The sequence below is a fragment of the Megascapheus bottae genome, chromosome 19, assembly GCF_031878675.1.
Source record: "Megascapheus bottae isolate mThoBot1 chromosome 19, mThoBot2.hap1, whole genome shotgun sequence".
Lineage (NCBI taxonomy): Eukaryota > Metazoa > Chordata > Mammalia > Rodentia > Geomyidae > Megascapheus > Megascapheus bottae.
In genome coordinates, this window is record NC_143527.1 from 17644176 (window position 1) to 17671158 (window position 26983).

Here is a 26983-nt window from a genome sequence, read left to right on the forward strand (position 1 = left end):
ACTGTGCCTGTTTATTCTGGGTACTCTTATCTGCTATGACTGACCAAAAAAATAAAAAGGCAAAAGTTGAAAAAATAAAATAAAATAAAATGGGGCCTGCTACACAGGAGGTATTTAATAGTCTATTATTCCTCAATGTAATTATTCTCAATATTGATGTCATCAAATCTGTTTTCAGTCTTAGGATTAACACTTGGGGAAGTCATATTTAAGACCTCTGGCTCAGGGATCTCAAAGAGATTCTCCTATTTCATTCAGTTATTTTTTATTTTTTATTTTTGGCCAGTTGTGGGGCTCAAGGCTCAAACTCTGCGCCGGTATGCTGTCCCTGAACTTCTCTGTTCAAGGTTAGTGCTCTACCACTGGAGCCAGAGCTCCATTTCTTACTCAATTATCTTTATCACCTTCCACTTTCCCTCCCTTCTCTGTGATACATGACAGGTGAGCATGCCTTCTCCATGCATCAAGCTAATTTCCCCACAACCAGCTACTAAATAAGACTTTCCCTCCAGAGCTTTGTGGTGTGGCCTTTCTGCTAAACCAAATTTCTACACATGCATACTTTTGCTCTTGATCTCTGCATTACATTCTGTCACCTAGTTGTTTGGCTGTGTGCCAGTAGCAGTTGGCTGATTGGTTTCACTATCGTGGCTTGATAACATAGCTTTTTTTTTTTCAGCTTACATTAGCTATGTAGAAGAGATAGCATATCTTAACATCAGTTAAAAGAGATCTATTTTTTTTTCAACCTTTTCCCAAGTTAAATTTGTGATTATGGACAACACCCTTCTAAATTGTGGACTTAGAACAAAAACTTCAATTCTTCAGATCATCTTATGAGTGGCTCAGTGAAAAATCAAGACCTGGACTCTTCTTGGCCCTATTAAATCTCTCAGTACCAGCAGAGACTTTAGCGCAATGGAGAAATCAGTGCCCTCCAGCTTCAGTCATTATTATCAGGCCCCAAACAACCAAATCAAAATGCTTGTTAGAATGACTCAAACAAAAACAGAGGTCTTACATTAAAGTAACTTTTCTGTCAAATCAAAGATTTAGGCATTCATAATCCTTCCAAGTTTTAAGAAGTGAATTGACAGTTAAGAATTTTGTAGATTTTTTTTAATTTCATGATTTTTTTCTATCTTGATAATTGTTCAAGTGAAAACTAATCATATATTTGCATAGATCTTTATACATAATATACACTTGGGAAATAAATAGTATTCTGAGAATTTTTTTTAAAAAAAGCATTGTTATATACAAATAAGGTTTCAAGCCAAATGGATAAATATACAACCCACTGAGGATTCAGTTCTCGATGCTTCCATTACTAAAAACAGAAGTCAACAGTAAACAAAGTGATGGCCAGTAGAATAAACTTCACTTTGGCTAGAAAGCAATGACAGAAGCACATAGATGGACCAACAGCATACTCAATTAGTTATATCTTCAGAAGTTTGGCATTAAAAAAGAAAATAAAACAGTGATACAACTTTGGCACAATACAGATGCAAATAATGTCCCTTCAAAACCTAAGTACAAAAAATAATGCTCTACCACCCACACTTGATTATCATACTTCCTCCCAAATACATCACACTCATAAAAATACCCAATCCCTTGGCACAGATACTTCCTGGTTATATATTACCTGAAGGGTTTGGGATTTTATGGATGGCATTGAAATGAAATCCTTACTTATCACATCTGGGGCATATTTATAGGAAATGATGGGAGGCATCTTGATGGAGTTTCAGAAACTTTGCCCCCAGGAAATCTGAGTTCTCAGTTTGGCTCCTCCACTAACATGGTGGCATGTGGATGAATTCTTACCAGGCCTTTATTTTGTACAATAAAGATAATAACAGCTGCCCTGGTTGCCTCACTCTAGTTAGGTGGCACATGTGCAGATTGTCTGAAAAGTATAAAAGGATGTCTCTGATATCATGCTTATTAATTTCAACCAAGATCTAGAACTGGCTGAGCACCACTGGTTCATGCTTGTAAACCTAGCTACTCAGGAGGCTGAGTTCTGAGAATCACAGTTCAAAGCCAGCCTGGGCAAAAATGTCTGTCAGACTCTCAGCTCCGATTAACCAACAAAAAAGCTAGAAGTGGAGCTGTGGCTCAAGTGGGTGAGTGCTAGCCTTGAGCAAAAAAAGCTCAGGGACAGCACATAGGCCCTGAGTTCAAGTCCCAGTATCCCTTCCAAAAAAAAAAATGGGGAGTTTTCTTAGAAGTTAAGGCACTGGTATGAAAGCAAGGTATTTCCAGGAGGAAAGAGCACTGTGTGGAATCTCAGAGCCAGCTCTGTAGACAGACACTAACTTCTACAGAAACAGGGGTAGAGAACAGATCTTCTAAAGACAGCTTCAAAACGATCAGATCTAGCAATCAACCACCAATGGGGCCTCAGCCAGTGATCCAGCAAGGAGAAACAGGTAGGAACCCCTCTTACAGTTTTGGAGCTACCAAGTCTTATAGCCGGTGGCCCTCCCTCGGCCCCCTCCCCACTTCCCCTCAGTGTGTACTCACAGATCACTGAACTGGATAGAATTCTGGGAACCTCAACCCCATTGGGCCCCAAATGCAGAGGCTGATCCATGTGTCTTCTCCCATAGCTAATTAAACACTCCAAGGGATAGCAACAGAAAAAGAGAAAAACCAGGGCTGGGTGCTTGGGAGGATGAGCTGGGAGCAGGAGGGATGCCTAAGATATAACCAGTGTTCATCCACATATCCCACGGCAACTCTCACAGCAGGGCCTCAGCTCCAACCCAACCTCTTTTGTTCCCTGGCAGGACCACCAAGGCAATAGTCCTGCCACCACCACACAAGCCAGCTCCTAGTGGAAAGGAAGACCTCTCACTGAGGCTCAAGTGAGGCCAGGCCATTGGCGGCCCTCCACACACACCCACTCCCAAGCTAGGAAAAGCCTGGGTTCAGCCAGAAGTGAGAGGACTTGCCCGGAGTGCACGAGGACCCCCGGCAACTCAAGGCTTGCACACAAGTCCAAACTTGGCTCTGGTGGTGTGCTGGAGGTTAGGAGTTAGAATGATCTAGAGATAGGAAGTGGAGCTTCGGCAGTGAAAGGCCCATCCTGAGAGAATTCACAGTCGTGTTCATTACAGGGAACAGAGAAAAGAGGGTCTGGCCATCATGATCCTCCCAGGGTTCCAGGGTGAAGGCCGAGAGGGTTCACTCCCCAGGTGGGTCTCAGCAGTAACATTCCTCCTTGTGCATGGACTGCGGGGTCAGGTGCATGCGTTGTGCTGCAGGACTTTCTGGCCCCTCAGGCTAGCACCACAGTGGGACTGCAAGAAACCATGGGAGGATATTGGTTAGCTTATTCACCAGCACACAGATGAGCCTGTATCAAGGTGTGTTGTCACCTTCCAGGCCAAACTATGGGTCTAGTTTTCTCACTTTCCTTTCAGAAGCAATGGGAAGGTCCTCAAAGCTTCTCTCTCCTACCTTCCACAGCTCCACTGTTGAGACACAGCCCACCACAGCCCTCTCTAGGCTCCAAGTTGTGTACAATCCAGTATGTGTGCTCAGGCTTTGTGCAATATACTCGTAAGAACACACACACCAGCCGGGAGTTTGGCCCAGTGGTACACTGCTTGCCTAGCATGCACGAAGACCCGGGTTCGATTCCTCAGTACCACATATACATAGAAAAAGCCAGAAATGGTGCTGTGGCTCAAGGGGTGGAGCTCTAGCCTTGAGAAAGCCTAAGGACAGTGCTCAGGCCCGGAGCTGAAGGCCTAGGACTGGCAAAAAAAAAAAAACACACACATACACCAACACAACACACACTCACAAATGAAGGAGGACTATTCAAGTGTCTTTGTGTCATTCTAGAAAAACACAAAACTATAGTGTGGCAAGAGGTAGAGCCAAGAGACCTGAATTTCACTACAGGAAGGGGCCATAGAGCTCTTGGCATCTCAGTCTTCTCATGGGTGAGCAGGCAGGACAGTGAGGTCAGGAGGGCTAATGCTGACAGTTGTTAAGCTTATGTCTAGAACACCATGACTTCCTTATTACTTGGACTGGCTATTTCTAAAAAGGAAGGGGCAAAGAAAAGGAAGCTAGGCTCCCACCTATAATCTTAGCTACTCGGGGGGCTCAGATCTAAGGACCATGGTTCAAAAGCAGCTTGGGTAGGAAACTCTGGAAGACTATCTTCAATTACCCAGTAAAAAGCCAGAAGAGCTGTGGCTCAAGAGACATAATTCCAGCCTTGAGCAGAGAGCCAAGTGAGAGCACAAATTTCAAAAGTTCAAGCTTCAGTTCTGTGCACTAAAAATTAAAAAAGAGGAATGTGAGCCAAATCATATAATTCTCCACTGTTAGGAAGCACAGGAGAAGAAAAGAATAAAATATTGGCCTAGCACTCATGATTCACACCTGTAATCCTATCTACTCAGGAGGCTGAGATTTGAGGACTGTACTTTGAAGACAGCCAGGGAGGGAAGTCCATGAGACTCTTATCTCCAATTAATCACAGAAAAAGCCAGCACTGGTGGTAGAATGCTAGCCTTGAGCAAAAGTGCTCAGGGATAGCACCCAGACCCAGAGTCCAAGTCCCAGGATTGGGCGGGGGGTGGAGGGGGAGAAGAAAATATTGTATCCTGTATCACAGAATAGCAGTCCTTCCTGGGTGTGATCAGTCTCCATGACTCTTAATGAGATTGTGAAGCCTTGGACATGTAAGTCCTGTGATCACTGAGCGTGAGGTATGTTGTGGCTCCTAAACAGGAGACAGTAGCTGGGGGTGCAGCCTGGCTCTCAGGGCTGGTAGACAGTTAATCACAGGGGCTCCTAAGCCTCAGCACAGCTGCTTGATAATTGGTACCCAGACCAAGGTGAGGCCATTCATCTGAGCAAGTGGAACCTCCATGCTCGGATGAGCAGGCTTCTGAATAAACTGATCGGCTTCAAGTCCTCACTGCCATCACTAACTAGGAATGTTGGGCCAGTGACTTCATCTCCCTGAGCCTGTTTCCTCATTTGTATCCAAGAACACCAGTGCCTGAGATTGATGATAAAAATTAAATGATGGTGTTATCACTGGATCAGAATGAGCACCCATGGATGCCCACTACCACCTTGCAGTACCCAGGGAAGGCAAGATGTCCAGAGGAGAGACAAAGAAGGAGAAGGTCTCCTTCCTCCTTAGCAGGTATTTAGGCCCAGAGGGCACATGGTGAGTTTCCATGGAGGAGCCCATTGCCTCCCTCCATGACATGGACCTTCCTCCTCTGAAGTAATGGGCTTTCCATGTGGAGTAGTGGAATACTGAAGCCATCTGCCCCAGCTGCCCCAGCTTCCCCCTGAGCATTCCTGCTTCCTGTCAGGGGGCATCAGGCCCACTGACATCTGTCCACTCATACCAACCTAAGTTACACAAACTGGGGTAACATTCTTTGTGCGTTTCTCTGACCTTGACCCCACTCCTTAGAAGTTTGGACTTTCCCACAACTCTGGTAATGACAGTGGAGATGAGGGACATGGACACCAACCCAAGGGATTTAGAGACTGAAAAGTCCTCATTCTTGCAAGCCTATGTGCAATAGCATGTAGAGAATGTAGCAGGACAAGAGGCATCTCATGCCTGTAATCCCCGCTACTAGGAGGCAAAAAATGGGGAGGACTGCACTTCAAGGTCAGCCCAAGAAAAAAACCTAGTGAGGTATCATCTCAACAAATAAGTCAAGGATTGTGGTGCATGTCTATTATCCCAGTTATGTAGGTTAAAGGATCCCAGTCGAAGACCAGTCCTAGGCAAAACCACAAGACCCCATCGAAACACAACTAAATGGGAGAAAACTAGAGACATGACTCAAGTGATAAAATGCCTGCCTAACAAGTGTGGAACCTTTAAGTTCAAACCCCAGTACTACTATAAAGGCAACAACAAAGCAAAGCAAAATAAAACAAAACACCAGAGGGAACATTCATAACCTCTGGCATCCCATATTTTCTTTCTTTTTTACCAGTCCTGGGGCTTGAACTCTGGGCCTGGGCATGATCCCTGAGCTTCTTTTGCTCAAGGCGAGCACTCAACCACTTGAGCCACAGCACTACATCTGGTTTTTTGGGTAATTTACTGGAAATAAGAGTCTCACAGACTTTCTTGCCCTGGCTGGCTTTGAACTGCAATCCTCAGATCACAGAATAACTAGAATAGAGTGATGAGCCACCGATGCCTGGCTCTATATTTTCACTTTAGTATTTGTTCACCTCCTTCCAGCAGAAGGTCAGCTCCATAAAGAAGGGTCCTTCTTCTGTTTTGTTTCTGCTACATCCCAAGTCACCTAGCACATGCTAGTGTGATCAGCAAAGGCTATAGGTAGACACAGAGAAAGCCTGGGTACCTGGTTTTATTTTTCATCGGCCAGCCATCCCGACACTTGTGAAACCAGAGCTCTTGGCCAGGAGAGATGCTGGTGTTGTCAGGGTCTTCTGCACAAAATGTCAATCTAAGAAGAAAGAGAAAATATTGAAGTAGTCCACACAGTAGGGCGAGCCAGACAGTGCCTTCTGGATTGCAGCAGATGGACAAGGCAAAGACATTTCTATGCTCGGCCCCGATGCCAGAGACTTCACCCCATTCCTCTCTACAGGACTCTCAATGGCCTCTCTGTAATGGCCAGTGGTTAAGTGGAGATAAGTAAGAGTCTCATGGACTTTTCTATCCAGTATAGCTTTGAACCTCAAGCCTCAGATCTCAGCCTCCTGAGAAGCTAGGATTATAGGTGTGAGTCACCGGTCCCTGCCTCCTAAAGTCATGGCATCTTGAAAAACATCTTGTCCATCCACAGCCCATGACCCTAACCATTCCTGTACCTCCCAATTCAGTACAAATGCATATCCTCATATAAACAGCTTTTGCTATTATTATTATTCTTATGCCATGAACATCTTAATTTACTATAACCCATGCCTCTCGAAACTGTTTATGATTTGAGATCTGTGGTTGACTAGACTGAAAGCTCTTAGAACAAAGGAATTCAAGGCACCTCTAGGATAATGCTCCACACCTAGCCATTGTCAATGGAATTGGGCTGCAAATCATAATCAAAGGTTTAGTTAAAGGACAACTAAGGCCAGGCACCAGTGGCTCACCCTGAAATCCTAACTACTCAGGAGGCTGAGATCTGAGGATTGAGATTCAAAGCCAGCCCAGCCATAGGCTGCACTTAACAGGAGCTCAGAGCAGAAAAGGAAGGAAGGAAGGAAGGAGGGAGGGAAGGAAGGAAGGAAGGAAGGAAGGAAGGAAGGAAGGAAGGAAGGAAGGAAGGAAGAGATGCTCATAGGATTGGGACTACCATCTCTAAGACCCTTCAGTTCACTGGGTTTAAGAGGAGAGGAGAGAATCCAAGGCTCCATTCACTCCCTCTGCTCCCAAGCCAGCCACAGATGATGGATAGAAACAAGACATGGGAAGAATCGTAATGGAGAAAGCATTAGAGGAGAGACAAAGAGGATGGAAGCAGCTGCCTCCACACTCCCCCCAGCCCCAAAGCTGGCATTGATCACTCCACAGTGGAGGGAAGAAGTTGGATAAGAAAACCTCCCTCTGGACAAAAGTCTCCCAGGCTCCACTGCCTCTGAGCTTTCCAGGGCCCCTATTGAGACAGAGGCTGCTCTGAGAGGCAGCACTGTATGAAGTGTTGATGTAGAAAGGTCTGGATCTTTCATGCTAAGCTTGAGATTCAAAGAAATGGGGAAGCTGCCAGCTGACTTGGCACAGAGAGCTCCTTGTCACTTAAAGATGGGACCCCAGCCCATATTCCTGTTGCAGACTCTAAAAGGAGACACAAACACACATACACACACAGAATAACGAGATGCTAAGCAAAAGTGGATCCTCTCCAAGGCCCCATATGTAGGACGGGATCCTACAGATTGTCTTACAGGGAATGAATCAACCAGGTAGCATGCCCAAAAAGCCCTGCCCAGGGTTGAGTAGAGTGCTTGCCTAGCAAACGAAAGACTCTGAGTTCAAATCCTAGTATCACCAAAAACAAACAAAACAAAACAAAAATCCCAAAAACGTGGTCTAGAAGAACACCTCTCCCCCTCAGGGCCTGGCAAACAGATCAAGGGCTGAATTTCAGCCCCACCTGCTCTTCTGCCCCTCTCAGCCAAGGGCCAGAAACCTTGATTAGAAGCCACATTTCTACATTGCAAAATTGCTTGAGGATTTGCTTCCATGCTCTGAATACAAATGGGGCAAAAGAATGATGTGGCAGAAACATGATGCACAGGTAGGTAGGTGTGTGGGCAGAGAGATAGGAGGACTTACTTCTGCTGGGTTTCCCCAGACTTGACTCGAATGCGACGGACATGCAGCTCCCTGGAAGGGTTGCTGGGTTGAGACAGGTAGCTGCGAAGCTCTTTCCACAGACTGTACCAAGACTGAGATGTCCCCTCCCAGGTGAGTTTGATCTTCAAGATGTCACCCAAGTCCTCTTCAGTGTAGACCAGAAAGGTGTTGGTGGCGTTCAGGTTGATCTGCTCCACGCTACAAAAATGAGACAGAAACTCATTCCACACTTTGCTACCTGGAAAGCTGCTGTACTATGTGGGGTGACATGGGGGCAGATCCTCCCTCACACCAACTGGAAATAGGTGTCAGATCCCATCCACCCCACAGGACCAAGGAGGGAGCTCAGTTGTGCTCCCACAGCCTCTGGTGTCTTATCAAAACCAGTCCTAAGCATTTCTGCATTTGTGGTTCCCAGGGAAACAGGACCAAGAAGGAGCAAAAATAAGAGAATGAGAAGACACCTCCTTCACACTCTCCCACTCAGACAGTCTCCTCCTCAAGTCCTAGACCTTTCCTGCCAGTACATCTCATTTTTTATTTTCCTGCCTCAGCCTCAGCATGTGCCACCAGACCCAGCTCTATGATATTTCTTCACAATCCCAACATTAATTGGCAGGATGCCGGTCCCAGGTGGGAACCAGGGACACACTCCCACATGTCCCTCCCACGTTGCATTGTTAGAGAGGCTCCAAGAATGACGTTCATGAAGTTCCAGGTTTTCTAAAGCCTCAGGTATCAGGCGTTGCTTAAAATGAAACATCAGTTTCTGTATGGCTGATCCATCCATTTCTAATGCTGCTGATTCATCTCAGGAGCCTCCCTCCCAGAAACCTTCTGAGTCAAGAGCTCAAGGGAAAATGCAAAGAGAAAGAGAGGCCTCAGAGGCCAGCCAGAACCACACAGTTCCTCCCTCCAGACAATCTGACTATACTCTGCCCTTGTTCCCATGAGCCTTTGTGTTTTCTCTTGTCAGACCAGCCTGTTCTCTGTCCTGAACCAAAATTGCAAAGACATCTCAGGACTTACATTTCCAGAGGCAGAATCTGGGAGTCTGCATTAGTGCCATACAGGGTAACATAGAAGGTGGGCTCGAGTTCTCCCCTGTTCTTAAAACTGAAGATGTGGATTTTCATCTGATAATGGTAAACTGCAGACATGACAGAACAAAGACATTAGTGATCCTTGCAAGACTTCTCAGGGCCCTAGGTCCATAATGAGTCGTCTAGTATATTGGGTTTTAGCAACTGATACCCTATTGGTGCAGCTCAGCCTCCAGATTCCTGCTCTCTTTTAACCAAGGGCATAAGATATCATTAAAGCACCAAATGAGCTTGGGAATAAAGAGAGGTTTGGGGGATTTAATCTTTCTAGCTATGTGACCCTGGATTAAGGAACTCAATGTCAATGTCTGAATCTCAACTTCCTCATTCACAAAATCCACAAAACTTTTGCCAGGCATTGATAGCCCATACCTATTATCTTAGCTACTCAGGAGCACCATTCAAAGTCAACCTGGGCAGGAAAGACTGTGACACTCTAAGCCAAAGCTGGAAGTGGAGATGTGGTAGAGTGCCAACTTTGAAGGGAAAAAGCTAAAATTCTCTGGCTCTGAGTTCAAGCCCCAGGACTGACACAAAAATAAGAAAATATGGTTTTAGGGCCGGGAGTTTGGAGCCTACTGGTAGAGTGCTTGTCCAGGTTTTGATTCCTCAGTACCACATACATAGAAAAAAGCCAGAAGTGGTGCTGCGTCTCAAGTGGTAGAGCTCTAGCCTTGAGAAAGTCCAAGGACAATGCTCAGGCCCTGAGCCCAAGCCCAGGACTGGCAAAAAAAAAAAAAAAAAGAAGAAAAGAAAAGAAAAAGAAAACATGTGATAAACCCATGTTATTAAATGTAAGCTATTTTGATACTCCTTTTATTCTGCTTTACATTTTGTTGAAATCAAAGGAGAAAGCAACTATGAAACAGTTTTGGAGAGTTCAACTAAGATAAAATTTAAGCAAAAGGTGTCCTCACCATTAATTTTAGAGAGGAACTGATTGGGCATGTACAATGTGATTTGATCTCAAAAATTTTGTATAATTGGGGGCCGGGAGTTTGGCCTAGTGGTTAAAGTGGTTGCCTAGCATGCATGAAGACCCAGGTTCCATTCCTCAGTACCACATAAATAGAAAAAAGCCAGAAGTGGTGCTGAGGCTCAAGTGGTAGAGCTCTAGCCTTGAGAAAATCCAAGGCCAGTGCTCAGGCCCTGAGCTCAAGCCCAGAACTGGAAAATAAATAAATAAATAAATAAATAAATAAATAAATAAAATTTGTATAATTGGCCTGGCCACAGCTCCTGTTCAATAACAAGGTACTAAGAAGGAAGAGAAAGACCAGGGCTAGAAGATTACCTCTGAAAGGCATGCCTGCACGGGTTTTGAGGTACATTTTGCTGTTCCTCTTATTTCTCATTTTTTTAGCATTGTAACCAATGCTATTACAACGATTCTTCCGGCAGCTGAGACAGATCCCCTTTTTGAAACGGTTGGAGTCCGTGCACTGGAAAGCAAAGCTTGGCTTGTCCTGATTCACCAGGGAGTCAACAAAGAGGTGTACAGCTCGTTCATGCTCACATTTTACCACCTCTGTGATTGCTGGAGAAGGGGGGAAAACAAAACATGCAGAACAAGCCTCTTCTGGAAGATTATAATGTTCAATCAACAATTACTAGACACCTCATCAGTGAAAGCTATGCTTAGGGAAGCTTTTAATAAGGTGCCTGTGATGTGCTAGGCTTCTATGAAGGGAGAGGATTTGTGAACATGCCAGCCAGTAGCTGTTTACTCTCTTGAAGCCATCATTAATCCACAGAGAGAAAGAACAAGAGAATTCCTGTAAGGGCTGAACAGAGGGATGGAGACATGTGTGTGTTTACCATCACTAAATCCTAACAGAGTTATAAAAGCTAGAAAGGGCAAAAAGGGCAGAAAATGCATCAAATGCTACCCCTCATCTCATCTCAGGCTTAGCAAATTATGGCTGATATGATGGCTCCACGCTTTTGTAAATAAAGTTTTATTAGAACATAACCATCGATATTCTATGACTGCTTTCATGCTATCACAGCAGAGTGGTGTTGAAAAAAAGACAGTATGGCCTATAAGCCTACAATATTTACCAAGTAACCCTTTAAGAAAATACCAACATCATTTATTTGAATCCCTTCAATTATAGACCAGAACCCAATGGCCTCTGAGCTGAGACCATTGGTTCAGGGTCATGGAGACAGTTGGTTGCCAAGAGCATAATTTGGAGCCAGATGCTGCTGACTCACACTTATAATCCTCCTCGCTAATCCAGAAGCTGAGGTCTAAAGAGTGTGATTCAGCAGTGCAAAGAAAAAAGACTGAATGCACGTACACGAATGCTCATGCCGGCTGCCTTTGAAGAGTGAAAGTCAAAGAAATACTGACTTTTGGCTTTATGTGATTCAGTACCACTTGATTTTTTTTTGTAAATACATATGCATTGCTTTTGACATATGAAGACATTGATGACAACTATGAACAGAGCATGAAGTCTATTAACAGCCACATAGAATGATGCAGAACCTTAAATGAAGTGTTGGGCCACACAGAGGTGAGAATGGTGAATGGAATGGTATTGGAGGAAGTGACAGCGGCTGGTTTAAGGAGGACACTGTTTAGATAGAATCAAACTCACTTCCATATGCAATTGATCCCAAGACATCATTTAATCCACAGCCCGGCTGGAAGTCACCCCCATTGGGGTAGATGTCAATGTGGCCCACAGGCATCTGAATCCCAATGCTCACACCAAAGGAGCGTGTGTAAGTGTGCAGGACATCCACAAAGTCCGCATCATCAGGGGAGAGCCTCTTGTTGATGTCAGCCCCTTCAAACATGGGTCCAGCAGGATCCAGACCTGTAATAGGAGAGGCCAAAATAGATGCTGTGAGATGTGGTAAGTCAACATTCGTTGACTGAGGAGTCAAATCCAAGAGTGCAGAATAAAGATGCCCTCCAAATCCAGCACCATGAATTCAGACATGGAAGAAAAGAAGGAACCCAATTCCATACACAGTTGATACAAGATGTCCCAACTGTCATAGAACTGACATTTCCTTCAGAAGCCTCCCCATGTCCTAAGGGAAGCTCTGTAAACTAGCCACAAGGTTGACACTGCTACCAGCTCTGAGCAACCACAGGCAGCCAGAACTTGAGCTGTTTGAAGAACTCAGCTGCCTGGACCTAAGCCAGTCATCCCAGGCAGCCATCACCTCTAGCCTTCCACAGCACTAATTTCCAACAAAACTTTTACAGAATAACTAAGCTGGAAAGAATTCAGCCTCCCAAACTGGACAATTTGTATTTAAACTTACTCTTCCCTTTCCTAGGAATCAGACCTAGGAATGGGATGGGGAAAGAGAGCAATATCTCCAAGATCACCAGTAACGTGAGAATCTAGATCTCCAGAATTCCTCTATTTCATAGAGGAAAGAAACCTTTTTTTTTCCTCCAAACTTCCCAAACTGAGCCAGCAAGTGACACTGAATAGGATATAGATCCTCACATTTGAAACTGCACCAAGAGCACTGGGAAGTGCTGTAAAAGTTGGGGTTCCACCAGGTACCTCTAACAGAACAACTGGAAGGATACAGGAGCAAGTAGTTGTCTGTATGCAGAGGCCTCAAGAGGGCACGTGGGGAAAAGGGCCAGACATGCAATCACAGAAATGAGAAAGGCTTTGTGTGTCTCTTAATTCTGAGCCACATGAATGGAAAACCATTTCAAAACAACTTGCAATGCCTAAAACGCAGATTCCCAAGTTCCTGACCTCTCAAAGATTTTACTGGGGGCATCTGGCGTGGAACCTAGAAATACAGACTTGTTTTCCAGGTACAACAGGATTATCTATGAAATAGAACCTGAAAGCCTTAATTCATGAGAGGTATTAAGAGCTTAAATATGTGTTCCTATTAATTTCTATTCTCAAGCCCAAGTGATTATGAGACAAAAGGGCTCTTGACCATGTCTCAAGGGCTCTTGAGACATATAGAGGAAGAGCTAGAGGAAGTTAATAAATGAGAAGTAAAGAAGGTTCTGTGTTTAGTCTAGAACAGTGGAATGAAATGGTTAGCCACTACGACTCGTCCCCTAACCCCCAGAGTCCCCAACCAGGGGACATTTGGTGATATCTGACTCCTCCCCACAATCAGGCAGGCACAGTAGAGCAGCACTTGGCTCTGTGGCCATTACCACTAGGTTGAGCACCCCTGGTCTATGCCAAATACAGTGAGGCAGGTCTCAAACCTCAGGACTCATTGTAAGAACCTGTCTCCAAAAGAGAAACAGAAAGAAAGCAAAAATCCTCAGTCTAGAAGCACCAAGGCCAGGAGGCGATGTGGCCAAGAACTAAGTCCTGAAAGCATGAGCTAGGTAGCAGAGCAGTGTCCTCCCTCCCCAGCACAAGACCCAGGGAGTATACCAGGAAGCACAGAGGTCTGTTTCAGGAGAATTGAAAGATAGACCCACTGTCCACCTTGAGCAGTCAGCTTATAGCACCCATGACTTGTGAGACTGGCAAAGGAATAACCGAGGTACAAATGGAGTTCTGACTGTTTCGGGGGGCACTTATCCATCATCCACACCCCCCAAAAAAATGGCATAAAAGTGCACCCTCCCATAAGGCACCTGTCAGAGGGGCATGGACCAAAGTAGTGAAGCAAGCAGCCTCTCCCCTCCCTGACTCTCACCATGTGCACTGGAAAGCAAGAGAAAAAAAGGAAAAGGACATTCTGGTTTGCACCCAAAACAAGAGAGAAGCTCTTTGCTTGATGTGAACAAAGGTCCCCACTAGACAGGCAATGCCATGGAAATCAAGCTGGGCTGGAGGAATGTGGGCAGCTGGGGTCTCACAGGCCAGCACCTACCAGGGCTGAGACTGCTCTGACAGTCTCTGCACACAGAACACATCCATGGCCTGCACTAAAGGGAAAAGTGACACAATACTTCTACTTGTGTCTGTGTGTGTGTGTGTGTGTGTGTGTGTGTAGTGGAATTTGAACCCAGGGCCAGGGTGCTATCCCTTAGCTTCTTTGCTCAAATTCAGTGCTTTACACTTAAGCCACAGCTCTACTACCAAATTTTCCTGGGTAATGGAGATGAGAGTCTGTCTCATAGACTCTCTGTCTCATAGACTCTCCTCTCTGGGCTAGCTATGAACTTCAACCTTCAGATCTCAGCCTTCTGAGTAGCTATGATTACAGGTATGAACCACAAGCACCCCACTTCTACTCTATTTTTCCCCCTGAACTTCTAGATGACAAGCAGCATGACTCATGTTAAGGGAAGCCTCTGGAATCTACTGTTTATAGGATGCAAGGCACTGGTCCTGTTTTTTAATCATTGAATCCTCCTTTTCCTATCTGTTAAAGCTTATGCTGTGTGGCTTAAAGACAGCATGGGAGGCTGGCAGTGTGGCCTAGTGGTAGAGTGCTTGCTTGCCTAACATGCACAAAGCCCTGGGTTCAATTCCTCGGTACCACATACACAGAAAAAGCCAGAAGTGGTGCAGTGGCTTAAGTGGTAGAACACTAGCCTTGAGAAAGCCCAAGGACATTGACCAGGCCCTGAGTTCAAGGCCCAGGATTGGGAAAAAAATGAGGCCACAAGAGTACCCTAGTGATATAGAGTGCTCACCTAGCATGCATGAAGCCCTGGGTTCCATTCCTTGGTACCACATACACAGAAAAAGCTGGAAATGGTGCTGTGGATCAAGTGGCAGAGTACTAGCCTTGAACAAAAAGTGTCCAAGGACAATGCCCAAGCCCTGAGTTCAAGCCCCAGTGAAGTACCTCTTCACTTCCCTGTTAAATGTGTTTGAGGTACTGACAATGAGATAGCATCTAGCTCAGAGCCTGCACACAGTGAATACTTCATTAATATTTCTTGTAGAGCACTAGTGGCTCACACCTATAATCCTAGCTACTCAGGAAACTGATCTCTGAAGATCACAGTTCAAAGCCAGCCCAGTCAGGAAAGTCTAAGAGATTCTTATCTCTAATTAACTACCAAAAAGCTAGAAGGGGCGGGGGTGGCTCAAGTGGTAGAGTGCTAGCCTTGAGAATAAAAGTGAAAAGCTCCAAGACTGGCACACACTCATACACACAAATCATATTTCCTAAATAAATTAATCTGCTTTTTTTTTAATTAAGTAGACACAGGTTCTTTAGAAATGTAAAAATTTCTCTATTAGTCTACTAAAAGTCACAGACTTCTAGATGGAAGAAAAGACGGTAAAACTCTTGTCAACTCCAGTCCATGCTCTCTGACCCAAGGAAATTTGAGGTTCCATTATGCTCTTACAGATCCCAAGCCACCAGTGGCCACAGTTCAGAAATATCACTGCTCTGAGGCCCCTGAGAAATCTACAACATCTAGTCTCTTACCACTCAAGACAGGCTCACAAGCCTGAAAGAAGTCTACCAATGGAAGGGAACAGAGAGGAAACAGCCTCCCTCTCATCAGGCAAACATAGTAAGCCACATACCTCTGAAGTACTGTTGGATATGGGACAGAAGTCAGCCACCATATACACAGAGAGGAAGGAAGAAGGGACAGTCCCATGCAAGACTGATAGGCAATTTGTCAGCTCCTCAGCTGCCCACAGGCAAGAAAGCCTTCACCTCAGCATCTGGCCCCAAATAAGCAGGAAGAAAGAACTAGAAAGTGCCTACCTCCATTAACTCCAGCTTAATTCAGATATAGAGACAGAGCAAGGCAAGGTCTGCAGTTTGTCCTTGTCAAGGACATTCTGGGCCTTGACTTTGGTAGAGACTGTTTGAGTGCCAAGTCTGCACCAGACTGGCACTGGCTTCTCACTCAGGGGCTGTCAGAGGTGCTGAGACATCTAGACCCAGAGTGGCTTTCAGTGCAACTACTTTGCACCAGCAGTAGGTTAATGAGCAGTCAGGGATGACCACACAATCACAATCCACTTTAGATAGCTCAAGCCCTGCCATCTTGGTAATAAAAGTCAAGGCTCTCAAGCTTTCTCTAATGGAATGCACAAGCTTATGTCTCTATGTATGAACACATGTTAGACTTAAGTCCAAAGACCACAATGAAGAGAACCAATAAAACCTCACCTATTGCCAAAACCTGAAATCCTACATGATTTCCTCTGTACCTGAGCCTTGCTTTGAAATAAAAACACCACAGAAAAGGAAACTGATTAAATCTTTCCTTCCTTTTAATGTTTTATTGTACCTCCAAGAAGTTCATTTGTAGCCAGATACAAGATGCTCACGCCTGTAATCCTAGCTTCTCAGGAGGCTGAGATCTAAGCATGGCAGTTTGAAGCCAACCCAGGCAGGAAAGTCCATGAGATTCTTATCTCCAATTAATACATTAAAAGGCAAAAGGTAGAACTGTGGCTCAAGTGATAGAACCCCAGCTTTGAGAAAAAAAAAATTAAGAAGGTGATTGGGAGGGGATGGGGGGAAGGAAAAGGGGTATCAATGTTCAAGAAGTAATGCACCCACTACCTGACAATTGTAACCCCCTCTATACATTACCCCGACAATTAAAAAAAAATTACTGTAGCGACAGAAAACAGTCTAAAGCACCACCCTGAGAATCTTGAATTCATATAACAGAATACAGGAAGGAGGAAAAGCTCAGAACAATACCACTTATTTTAGAGAAGAAGAAGATTTTCTTACATGTCTGAGGGGTCTGTCTCAAAAATGGTAAAGAAAGTCTTTCATACATGGCACGATCCCATTAAATGATTTAATTCAAATTCTAACATTAAAAGTTCATTACAAGGGCTGGGAGTTTGGCCTAGTAGTAGAGTACTTGCCTAGCATGCACGAAGACCCAGGTTCGATTTCTTGGTACCACATACATAGAAAAAGTGGTACTGTAGCTCAAGTGGTAGAGCTCTAGCATTGAGAAATGTCCAAGGACAGGGCTCAGGCCCTGAGTTTAAGCCCCACGACTGGCCAAAAAAAAAAAAATTACTAGAATTAATATATATGTTACCTTAACATCAGGGAGGCCATTGGGAGTTGAAATAGAACCAGAGGGAGAACCTATCATTTCTTCCTTTTGCCTCAGTCTCTGGAACCTTTGGGAAGGAGTAAGAATACCCAGAAGCTTGAGGGCCAACGTTTTTTCTTGAGTTCTTAGCTATATGCCTTGGGCAAGGACTTCACTGCTGAATATTCCTTCATATGTTAGACGAGACCAGTGTCTTCTAAATTGTACTTTCTGGTGTTCTGAGACCCTGAGATTCTACCAGGGAAGAAAGAGACCCAAGTAGCAAGATTACCATGACCAAGATTAACAAAGACAGCTTCAACAAAAATATCTTTATCTATTGGTTTTACAAATAAGGGGCCCTCCAGGATATTGAAACAAAAGCCATATAATGAATGATTGTTGTCCTTAATGTACTATGTTGTCTCTCATCTCCTTTGCTGTCCCTTGGTTATCTCATATTGGTATAGTATCTCACTTTGTTATCTGATATATTGAATTTATTTGTATTTGGATATTTGAAATTTGATAGGGAAGGGGGGAAAACCAAGACGGGTGGGGGATATGGGGGGGAGGGTAATGGGTACCAAGACATGTGAAAGGGTATCAATGTATGTGAATTAATGCACCTTCTATCTGGCAAATATCATGTAACCCTTTTACTAATTACAATAAAAAAAAATTTAAAAAAAAACAACAAATAAGGGGCCCACACAAGTTCAATTGGTAAAATGCTCAATATCAGATGTTCTCCAGATTCATTCCAAAATGAGCCCTCTATAAATGACTCAAGCAGTCTCTTTTGGAAGCAACAATTCAGAACACCATGCTGCAGAGAGGGAGGAGCTAGTAACATGGCCGCTGGTGGTAAGCAGAGCTTACCTGTGATCCTGCCCACAGTTCCTTTCACGAAGTTGCCAGCATATCCAGCTACGTGTGCCCCGAGGCTATAGCCAATCAAGTGAACATTCCCAAGTGAAAAGCCATTCTGCTCCTGAAAGAAGTCACCAAAGCATGTGAGTGCAACTGTGTGATCCTGGGCCTAGGGCCACCAACCATTCCACAAGTCCCCCTGTGGAGGAGGAGTCACAGGGATCATGGGCATGGATACTCTTCAGGACATGACTGGCCATGCCACATGGGTCATGGCCATGTAAGCATGGGTCACAGCCAGGGCAGGGAGGTCAAGAGTAGCAGGTGGCAGTTCCAATGTCAAGGGGGTGGGGTTGAGGGCATGACTGCAGGATGCATACCTGAGTATTCCTATTTTGTATTTTTTTCTGACAGTATCCATCAGGGCGGGAGGAACAGTACAGAGAACAAATATATTATATCTGTTTGAGGATAAAGTGTCAGCTCCAGCCTGCAGCACCTGCTCCCTGCCTGCCCTTGTGGACCTTCGCCTCTACTCTACCCCCAGGAGCTGCTGACCTCCCTGCCAGAAGCTCATCTGGACGTCAGAGCTTTGTCCCTTCTAGGTATTCAGCTAGTGGGGGCTTTGATCCCCTTACTCAGGAACCAAACTGTCTGCAGCAACTTTGGCAGAGAAGAGACATATGCTCTAGAATCTTCACCAGAATTCTGGATTCATTGGTTTCCATGGGTGAAAAGAAGGTCAGGCTAGAATAACTCTGATTCTTGGGTCACCTTATAACCTTAGCCCTTCCTATGCCAATGAAGTTGTCTGATCTCAGGAAAATCATTGACTCATAAAAAGCTCTGTTTTGCACACTTGATTTTTTTGGTTGTGGTACTTGAACTCAGGGCCTGGGTGTTGTCCCTGAGTTCTTCAGCTCAAGGCTACCACTCTACCCCTTGAGGCACAGCACCACTTTCAGTTTTCAAGTGGTTAATTGGGGATAAGAGGCTCATGGACTTTAGTGCCTAGGGTGGCTTTGAACTGCAATCCTCAGATCTCAGCCTCCCTAGGATTACAGGCATGAGCTACCATGCCTGACTACACTTGCTATTTTAGAGGTAATAAGCCACATTAGCCAACTTCCTTCCCACCTTCAGCTCAGACACTTCAGAGGCAAGAACAGACTTTGTAGGCATATATGATTCTGAGCCTGTCCTGAATCCTGGCCTACTTCCAACCAACCAAAGGGAATCAGCTTCTAAGATCAATCAGTAACTATCCATGAAGCAAATTTTCTTACAGCAAATTAAGATCCAGAGATCTATCAATTTAAAAAACCTTCTGAAAGTCTCAATTTTCAAGTATTTCATGCAATGCCTAATTTGAAAAAAAAATTTAATGTCAAAGATTTTTATTATCAGAGTTTGTAAGATCACATATGGTCAATATTTCCTAAGAATGTTGGAGTTGACCTCCTGACTACGACAAAGCAGACTATATGAAATTATCACCATGCTATTAGAAAAATAATATATATATATACCTATGGTATGCAATACAATACTATATATACTAATATTATATATGTGTATAATATACATTATGTATACAATGTATGCATTACATTATATATTATGTATATAATGTACACATTATTTTATTATGTGTGAGAGAGAAAGAGAGAGAGAGAGAGAGAGAGACCCTGCTAATGAGAGATGACTCCCTATTCTGCCCATTTACCTGCAACCAGTCAAGCATCTTCGCCACACTGTGTCCCGCCACTCTGGTGTTATTGACTGCATCTACATACAGCTGGTGGGCCAGGGACAACCAGTCAACCACCACTACATTGGCATCTTTCTCTCTTGTCTGCAAAGCTGATACAAGTTTGTGGAGCCAGTTTTCAAGCATGCCGCTCATCTGCAAAGGAGAAGAACTATTCTGAGCTTCAGGAATCCTATTGCATACAGAATTCAGTCCCATGACTTTCTTCTGATTTTAGTGCCTTTCATAATCGAGAACAAAGCAAGCCAGTGGCTAAACTGCTACATCTCCCATTGTGTGTGTGAGTGTATGTGTGTGTTTGATTGAAGATATGTCTCATTGACTCTCCTACCCAAGCTGGCTTCAAACTAATCCTCAGATCTCAGCCTCTTGAGTAGCTAGGATTCCAGGTGGCATCCAGTTCTCATTGCTTTCTACATCTCTAATTTTCCCCACTGAAGCTTTCATAGTTCATGTCCTATGCTGTTGTCCCACTGTTTGAAGCATAGGTATTGATGGGGATGCTAGCATGAAGTTAATCTTAGTTTCTGTCACAGTCAGACAAGTGGCCTGATCCATCCTTCAAAGGAAATCAGGAAGGGTTGCCTTGGAGAACTGGCTCCTCCCTTAGAGATGCAGGCAGATGCTGTTGCCTAGGCAAACACAGAGTTAACAAATGGCTCCTTCCCTCAACTCACCTCTGCCATCTCTCCTGACCCCAGAGTAGAGGAAATCCATCCCTAGAATCCCAAATTAGAACTCAGAACACATTTTCCCACAGAAACTAAGTTATAAATGGTGACTAGAGCCAGTTGTAAACCTATCCACAAGTACATTATCAAATAAGTGGATTTTTTGTGCCTAGCCTGGGAACCCAAACACTATTTACAAATCTTGCTTTCTATGGGAAAGTGCTGATCCAAGTTCCAAATACATTACAAAAGAACTTTCTGGAATGCACCCCATTTGTAAGTTGCAGGCTGTAAGTAGTTTGCATTTTGACAGGAAGGCCTTATGAAAGTTCAAATACATGATTCCAACTGCAAGACAGATGGACAGTTCCTTAATCATGACTTCATTCACGTTACCTTCCCTAACTCTAACTCTGACCTAAAAACCCAGAAAGAATGTAACAGATATCAATTTCTCACCATTAAGAGAGAGAATGTACCCACCCAGGCAGAGATCTGCTCATTTCATACTGCCATTTTTCTTCAGACTATGAATGACTAAATCTCTCCCTGGCCAAGAGATTCTGAGGCTAAGCGTGAAAACTTTTTGTTGTTGTTGAAGTTTGTCATGGGCCTTTCAATGGGAATTGCTCAGCTAGGTCACATAAAGAGCCCCAGTGCCTTTAAAGGAAGCCATCTCTATGCAAACAGGAGGGCATCATGCCAGCAGCAGTCAACCATCCAGGCCAGCTGGCCCCTCATAAGCTCTCTCTGTGCCAGTCAAGTTGTTTCAGTTCAGTTCAGCACTAAGGGCAGGATGGCCCCCTCCAGGCAGTGGTTGACCAATGTAATTAAGTGTAATTAGAGGGTCCTTCAGAACCAGCAGAGCTGGGCTGCTGCCCTCAGGAGAGCCACTTTCTGAAAGCCCGTTGTATGCCAGCACTAAATGCCACCCTGCTGGAGTCCAGATTGCCCCCTCCACCGAGTACCCATTACATTCTTCACAGCTGTCGGAAACACAAGCAGCCCACAAGGAAAGTGGGGGAGAGTATTTGGAATCTGGAAGCGCTGGTATTCTTTTTAATTGACCAAAACAAAAGGAAGCAAATCTTGTATAAAGCCACAGAGTTCCCTTCCCGGGCTCACCGTCCATCCATGAATGACAAAAAAGGTTTTGGCTGTGGTGTTAAAGCCGCAGTCTTCTAAAAGCTGACTGTGGCCAGTGGAGAAGTAGCATCCTACATGTTCGGGGTCCTTAGAGGTCCGGAGGTTAAACTTCACAGAGGGTTTGGTTGAAATCTGTACTTCCCTGGATCTGTGGAGCTCATCTGGGGAGAAAGAACAGAGCATGGGTGCTTCTGGTGACTGGGCAGTAAGCGATCTGTGGTCTAGTTCTATTTCAGTTTAGTTCAGATTACATGGGAAATTTGGGTTTTGATTTGCATACCTTCTGAATGTCCCTCATAGCTTTCCAGGAGACTCATAAAGATATAAGCCGGACAATCCATCTATGCCATGAGTATGAATTAGTCATTTGTATTAATTACTGTGGCTTGAAAATAAAAAGGTGTCTCTCTAATTTCACTCTATTCTTCCCTACCAAACTAACTTTCTTTTTTTTCCTTCTCTCATATTTTTACTTTTACAGCATGGCTCTTTGGTTCTTTTCCTGAGATCACTAGGACTGGTTGAGATTCAGAATTCAAAACAGCTTTTTCACTCAATTCTGATACTCTCCCACTTGAGGCACAGCTTCACCTCCAGCTTTTTGCTGGTTAACCAGAAAGGACCTTCTAACCAAGATGCTTAGATCTCAACCTCCCCAATACCTAGAATTACACACATGTGCCCCTAGTACCCAGACAGAAAGTTCCATACTTTAAAAAGGCATTATGGACCACACATTACACTCCTGAGGGTCTGACATACCCCAATGAACCATGAACTTTACTACTTCTGTAGATTAATATAGGACCACTCACACTCAAGGTCAAAAGAAAAGATTACAAACTGCTTTCTGCTAACTCAGGCCAGGTTTTGCTGCCAAATGAGTTCAGATCAGGTAAGGTCAGTTCTGGCTGCCAAACAAGTTCCCAACAAAATTTCTAATTTCAAGGTATTTGGCAAGTAAGAGGACGCTGATCTGTTATGCAGAGCTTTCCTTGACATCCCATCTCAATTCCAACATTTATTGCAAAGACTTCATGCATGTTCAAGGCTCTCTGTAGAGCCTATGGGTGCCAAGCTTCCTCTCAGTTTGTTACATGAATTATGTATACTATGGAGAAGCTCCTCAGAAGAGCAAGACCACCCCTTCCTACTCATTGGTTATATATAGTGTTGCTTAGGACACAGCCCCATTCCCAAAGGGTAGCCCATGTACAGATGGTAACACTAGGACAGGCATCATCATCATTGCTTTTATTTCTGAGGATCAGTAATGGTACTCCTAGCCAGCGCTTTCAACTATGATGGTAAGCATCATTCCATAATGAGTTAGGGAGATGACTTTTGTCACCCGGAAGCGGAGATACCATCCAGAAGTTTAATTCATTCTACAGTTAAGAAACACAAGGAAGCTCGCTCATGCCTGTAATCCTAGATACTCAGAAGGCTGAGCTCTAAGATCACAATTCAAAATCAGCCAGGGAAGAAAAAGAATGTGAGATTCTTATCTCCAATTAATTAGCAAAAACATACCAGAAACAGAGCTGTGGTTCAAGTTGGTAGAACACCAGCCCTGAGTGAAAAAGCTAAGGACTGCTAAGTACCTGAATCCTGAGTTCCCCAGTACTGGCACCAGAAAAAATAAATGAAGGAAGGTAGGCAGGCAGGCAGGTAGGAGAGAGAAAAAAAAAAGGCAGGTAGGTGAGAAAAAAAAGAAGAGAAAAGAAGAAAAGGAAGAAAAAGAAAAAAAGAAAGGAAGGAAGAGAGAAAGAGAAGGAAGGAAGGAAGGAAGGAAGGAAGGAAGGAAGGAAGGAAGGAAGGAAGGAAGGAAGGAAGGAGGGAAGGAAGATAGAAATGCTACTCAGGAGGCTGAGATCTGAGGATCAAGGTTCAAAGCCAGCCTGGGTACAAAAGAATCGAGATTCTTACCTCCAATTAACATCTAGAAGATGGGAAGTGGGGTTTGGCTCAAGGGTAGGGCAGTAGCCTTAAGCTGAAGAGCTCAGAGACAACATCCAGGCCCAGTGCAAGCCCCATGACCCACAAAAGAGAGAGGGGGGGAGGGAGGGAGGAAGGAGAGAGGAGAGAAGGAGGAAGGAAGAATCAAAAAGATCAGGGTCATAGAAGGGAAATTTACGGTTATGGAGAAGATGGTGGTATCAGGGAAGATGGGGACAGTGGGGGAAATAAACCAGATGTAAAAAGGACAAGGTTCCAGAAAGTGCAGCTAGATTCATAGGGACAGAACTCAGGTAATGAGATCATGAAAATACTGACCAGAGGTCCCAACTAGCATAAACTGGAATAACTAGTTCAATGGAGCTTCTCCAACCTACATCTAGACAGCTACTCATGCACAGAACTGCTGGGGAAGCTGAGGAGGCAAGAGGTCTGCTGGACAAATGTATTACCATGCATAGAAAGTTCACCTTGCCATTTGGCCTGATCTCACCCACAGTTCTCTAACTTAATATCTGCTATCTGGGGCCAGGGTCACTTCAACCTCTGAGAGTTTATGATTATCTTCACCCAGATCTACTACATTCCTTCTCCTCCCCACCCCTCCTGATTTCTTGCCCACCAGCCCTATTTTCTTTTTCTTTTCCTCCGTATCCTGAGCAGTGTGCAGTGTGTGTGTGTGTGTGTGTGTGTGTGTGTGTGTGTGTGTGTGTGTGTGTGTGTGTGTGGAAAGAGAGCAGGGGGGGAGGGGAGAGGGGGAGAGAGAGAGAGAGAGAGAGAGAGAGAGAGAGTTCAGTCTGTCTCCCCACTACTGACATGCAGGTTTCATGAAGGCAGGGAATACCCCCTGCTCTCTACTGTCTACCCCACTCCTGGAGGAGTGGCTAGTGCTAAGAGGAAACACAAGGAATACTTCATGAATGAATGAAATGGCCCCAAACACTCAGAAACACTGAACAGGGAAGCTGGAAGGATCTTCAGCATGTTTCAGAGAAAGCCACCCCAAGCCATACTTCTGGTGAGCACAGGAGTTGAGAACCTGTTTAGTAAAGCTTCCCCACTCATTCGCATGAACATTCCCACCCATGTATAAGCTAACACAGACCAGTGGTATTTGCCCAACTTCTGAAGACCAGTAAATGAAATGATGGGGCTAGATTTAGAGGCCCCTTAGTCTTCACTGCTGACAGAACTGAGTGACCCACCAGGGCAAATTGCCATCAGTGGAAGAGATCACCCTACAGAACCAAAGAGAAAGAAAAGCTAGAAGCTAGGAGGAGGAAGAGGAAGAGTGGAAGAGGGAAAGATGCAGCGGAGGGAAAGACTGAAATCAGGAGGTATATCACCTTACCAGGCAGCTTCGCCACCCTATCTCCTTAACTTTTGAAACACACCAACATTACCGGGAGGCGGGAGAGAAGACAGAGATTTAAAACAGGTTTAAGACTGCAGGCTGGACAGCGCCAATTAAGGGAACCTTGTACAGGGAAATGGTGGAAACTCAAACCCTGGCCACGTGTGCCTTCCAGGGTAACTTGCTGGGTAATACACTCAAAGCTAGCCTCCTCCGAGACTTAGGAGGAAAACATGGATAGTGCGCTGCCAAAGGAAGAAGGATTCCGTAGAAACAAGAAAGATTGGCAGGATAGAGGAGCCTGGCACCGAGAGAATAATAACAATAATAATAATAATAATACACACTGCACTTTACCTTCTAGTTCTCCCTCAGGACCCAAGGATGCAAGGCTTCCCGCGGCAAAACAACAATAGAAGTTCCAGAAGAAGAACAGAAGAATGGAGTTTCTCATTCTTTCCTGCCACACCCCCTCCCCTGAAAACAGGATGTTAAAAAATGAAAAAAAAAAAATTGCCACCACCACCTCCTCGCCGGGAAGCACAAGGTCGAGAGCGCTGGAAGAGAAGATGGAAATTGCGGCGCTGGCTGCGCTGGCCGCCCGGTGCGCCAGAAAGATAAAGTGGAGGGACTTGTTGCAGAACCAGCCCAGCCCGCACCCAGAGCGGCAGGGAAGCCCGGCTGGCCTCTGTCACTCCCGGACTCCTGGAGAGGTAGTTTTTTAAACCATCGCAGTCATCTGACCCATCGCCAGATGGTCATTTGCATAATTTATTCCCCTCTCTGGATTCTGATTGGTCACACCTTCCCGACGCCTGGAACCCAGACTTCCCAAAGTTTGAATGAAAGCGCCCGGCGCGCACACTCCTGTGGACGCTCGTCCGTGCCGCCTTGCTTCCTGGCTGGTGGGCTCAGCGGGTTACCAGGGTTCCTGTCACTTCTACTTCGCCTTCTTGTCCTCCCACTAGACATCTAAATCCTCCTAAAAATCCGCGCGCCCTCTGGGGACGCAATCTGGGAGAAGGAAGGTCACCCCATCCTAGGTACAAAGGCGCCAGGATGCCTCTCCACGCCCCAGAGCCCGACACCGGATGAGGGAGTGCCTCCCGGCCTTCCTCGAAATCGTTCTCTACTCCCTCCTCCTCCGGTCCGGAAAGGCCTCAGCAGGTGCAAACTGCCTGGGAGTCTGCATGCTGTGGCCTGGGCTTCAGAGTCACACAAACCCAACTCGGAGAACTCTAAAGCAAGACACTGGGCTTCTCCAAGGCCATTTCCTCGTTGCAATCCACGGGTGATAACAGTGCCTGCCATTTACGGATCTTGGGGAAATTAAACGAAATTAATCGCTGAGGGCAGTGCAGGGCGCGCAAGGCTCTCTCCTCCCATTTTAGGCGACCCTTTCCAGGGAATCTTCCGCCTCTGCTGGCAGGCTGTTACTACCTGCTCAGTGAAATTCGACACGGTCTCCACCACCTCCCCTCCTTTCCTCTCTTTTGATCAGTGTCCCTTGACTCAGAACGCTTTGTGCCAGAGACCTTGGCTGGGAGTCTGCGTCCCTGTGCCGGATGGACGCGTGGACTGAGCCTGGAACGGCCGCAGAGTTGGTTTGTACTTGTGCCCACGAGCTCAGAACAATCCGGTGTGGCAGAGCTACTCTTCGCCATCCACCTTCCTCCGCGTCTGGGAGAGCTGGCTCTGCCAGGCAGCACCCTTGACCGAGAGTAACCCCGAGGTTGCCAGGAACCTGCCCCGCCCCTGCTTGAGGAGAGCCTCCCCCCCATCCCCCACCCCCACAGTCAAACGCCCCTTCTTTCCTAGTC

The 26983-nt window shown here is 45.2% G+C and overlaps 1 protein-coding gene across 1 annotated transcript; it reads right to left on the bottom strand.

Moving 5' to 3' along the window:
* Positions 1 to 1234: 1234 nt before the first annotated feature.
* Positions 1235 to 25823, bottom strand: Lipg (lipase G, endothelial type). Its single transcript, XM_090353119.1, has 10 exons — positions 25521 to 25823; positions 21830 to 22011; positions 19989 to 20168; positions 18272 to 18383; positions 12048 to 12269; positions 10736 to 10978; positions 9368 to 9488; positions 8318 to 8536; positions 6384 to 6488; positions 1235 to 3314 (listed from the first exon to the last, which is right to left on the bottom strand). Exons 1-10 carry the CDS (start codon positions 25615 to 25617, stop codon positions 3293 to 3295), a joined length of 1503 nt encoding a protein of 500 aa, XP_090209245.1. The 5' UTR covers positions 25618 to 25823; the 3' UTR covers positions 1235 to 3292.
* Positions 25824 to 26983: the final 1160 nt, after the last annotated feature.

Coding starts and splice junctions, on each gene's coding strand:
- Lipg (XM_090353119.1), bottom strand. CDS start 25,617: ATGAGAAACTCCATTCTTCTGTTCTTCTTCTGGAACTTCTATTGTTGT. Junction 9,489..10,735: donor TGCAGGCATGCCTTTCAGAG/GTAATCTTCTAG, acceptor TCATGTCTGCAG/TTTACCATTATCAGATGAAA. Junction 3,315..6,383: donor CCGATGAAAAATAAAACCAG/GTACCCAGGCTT, acceptor GGTTTCTTGCAG/TCCCACTGTGGTGCTAGCCT.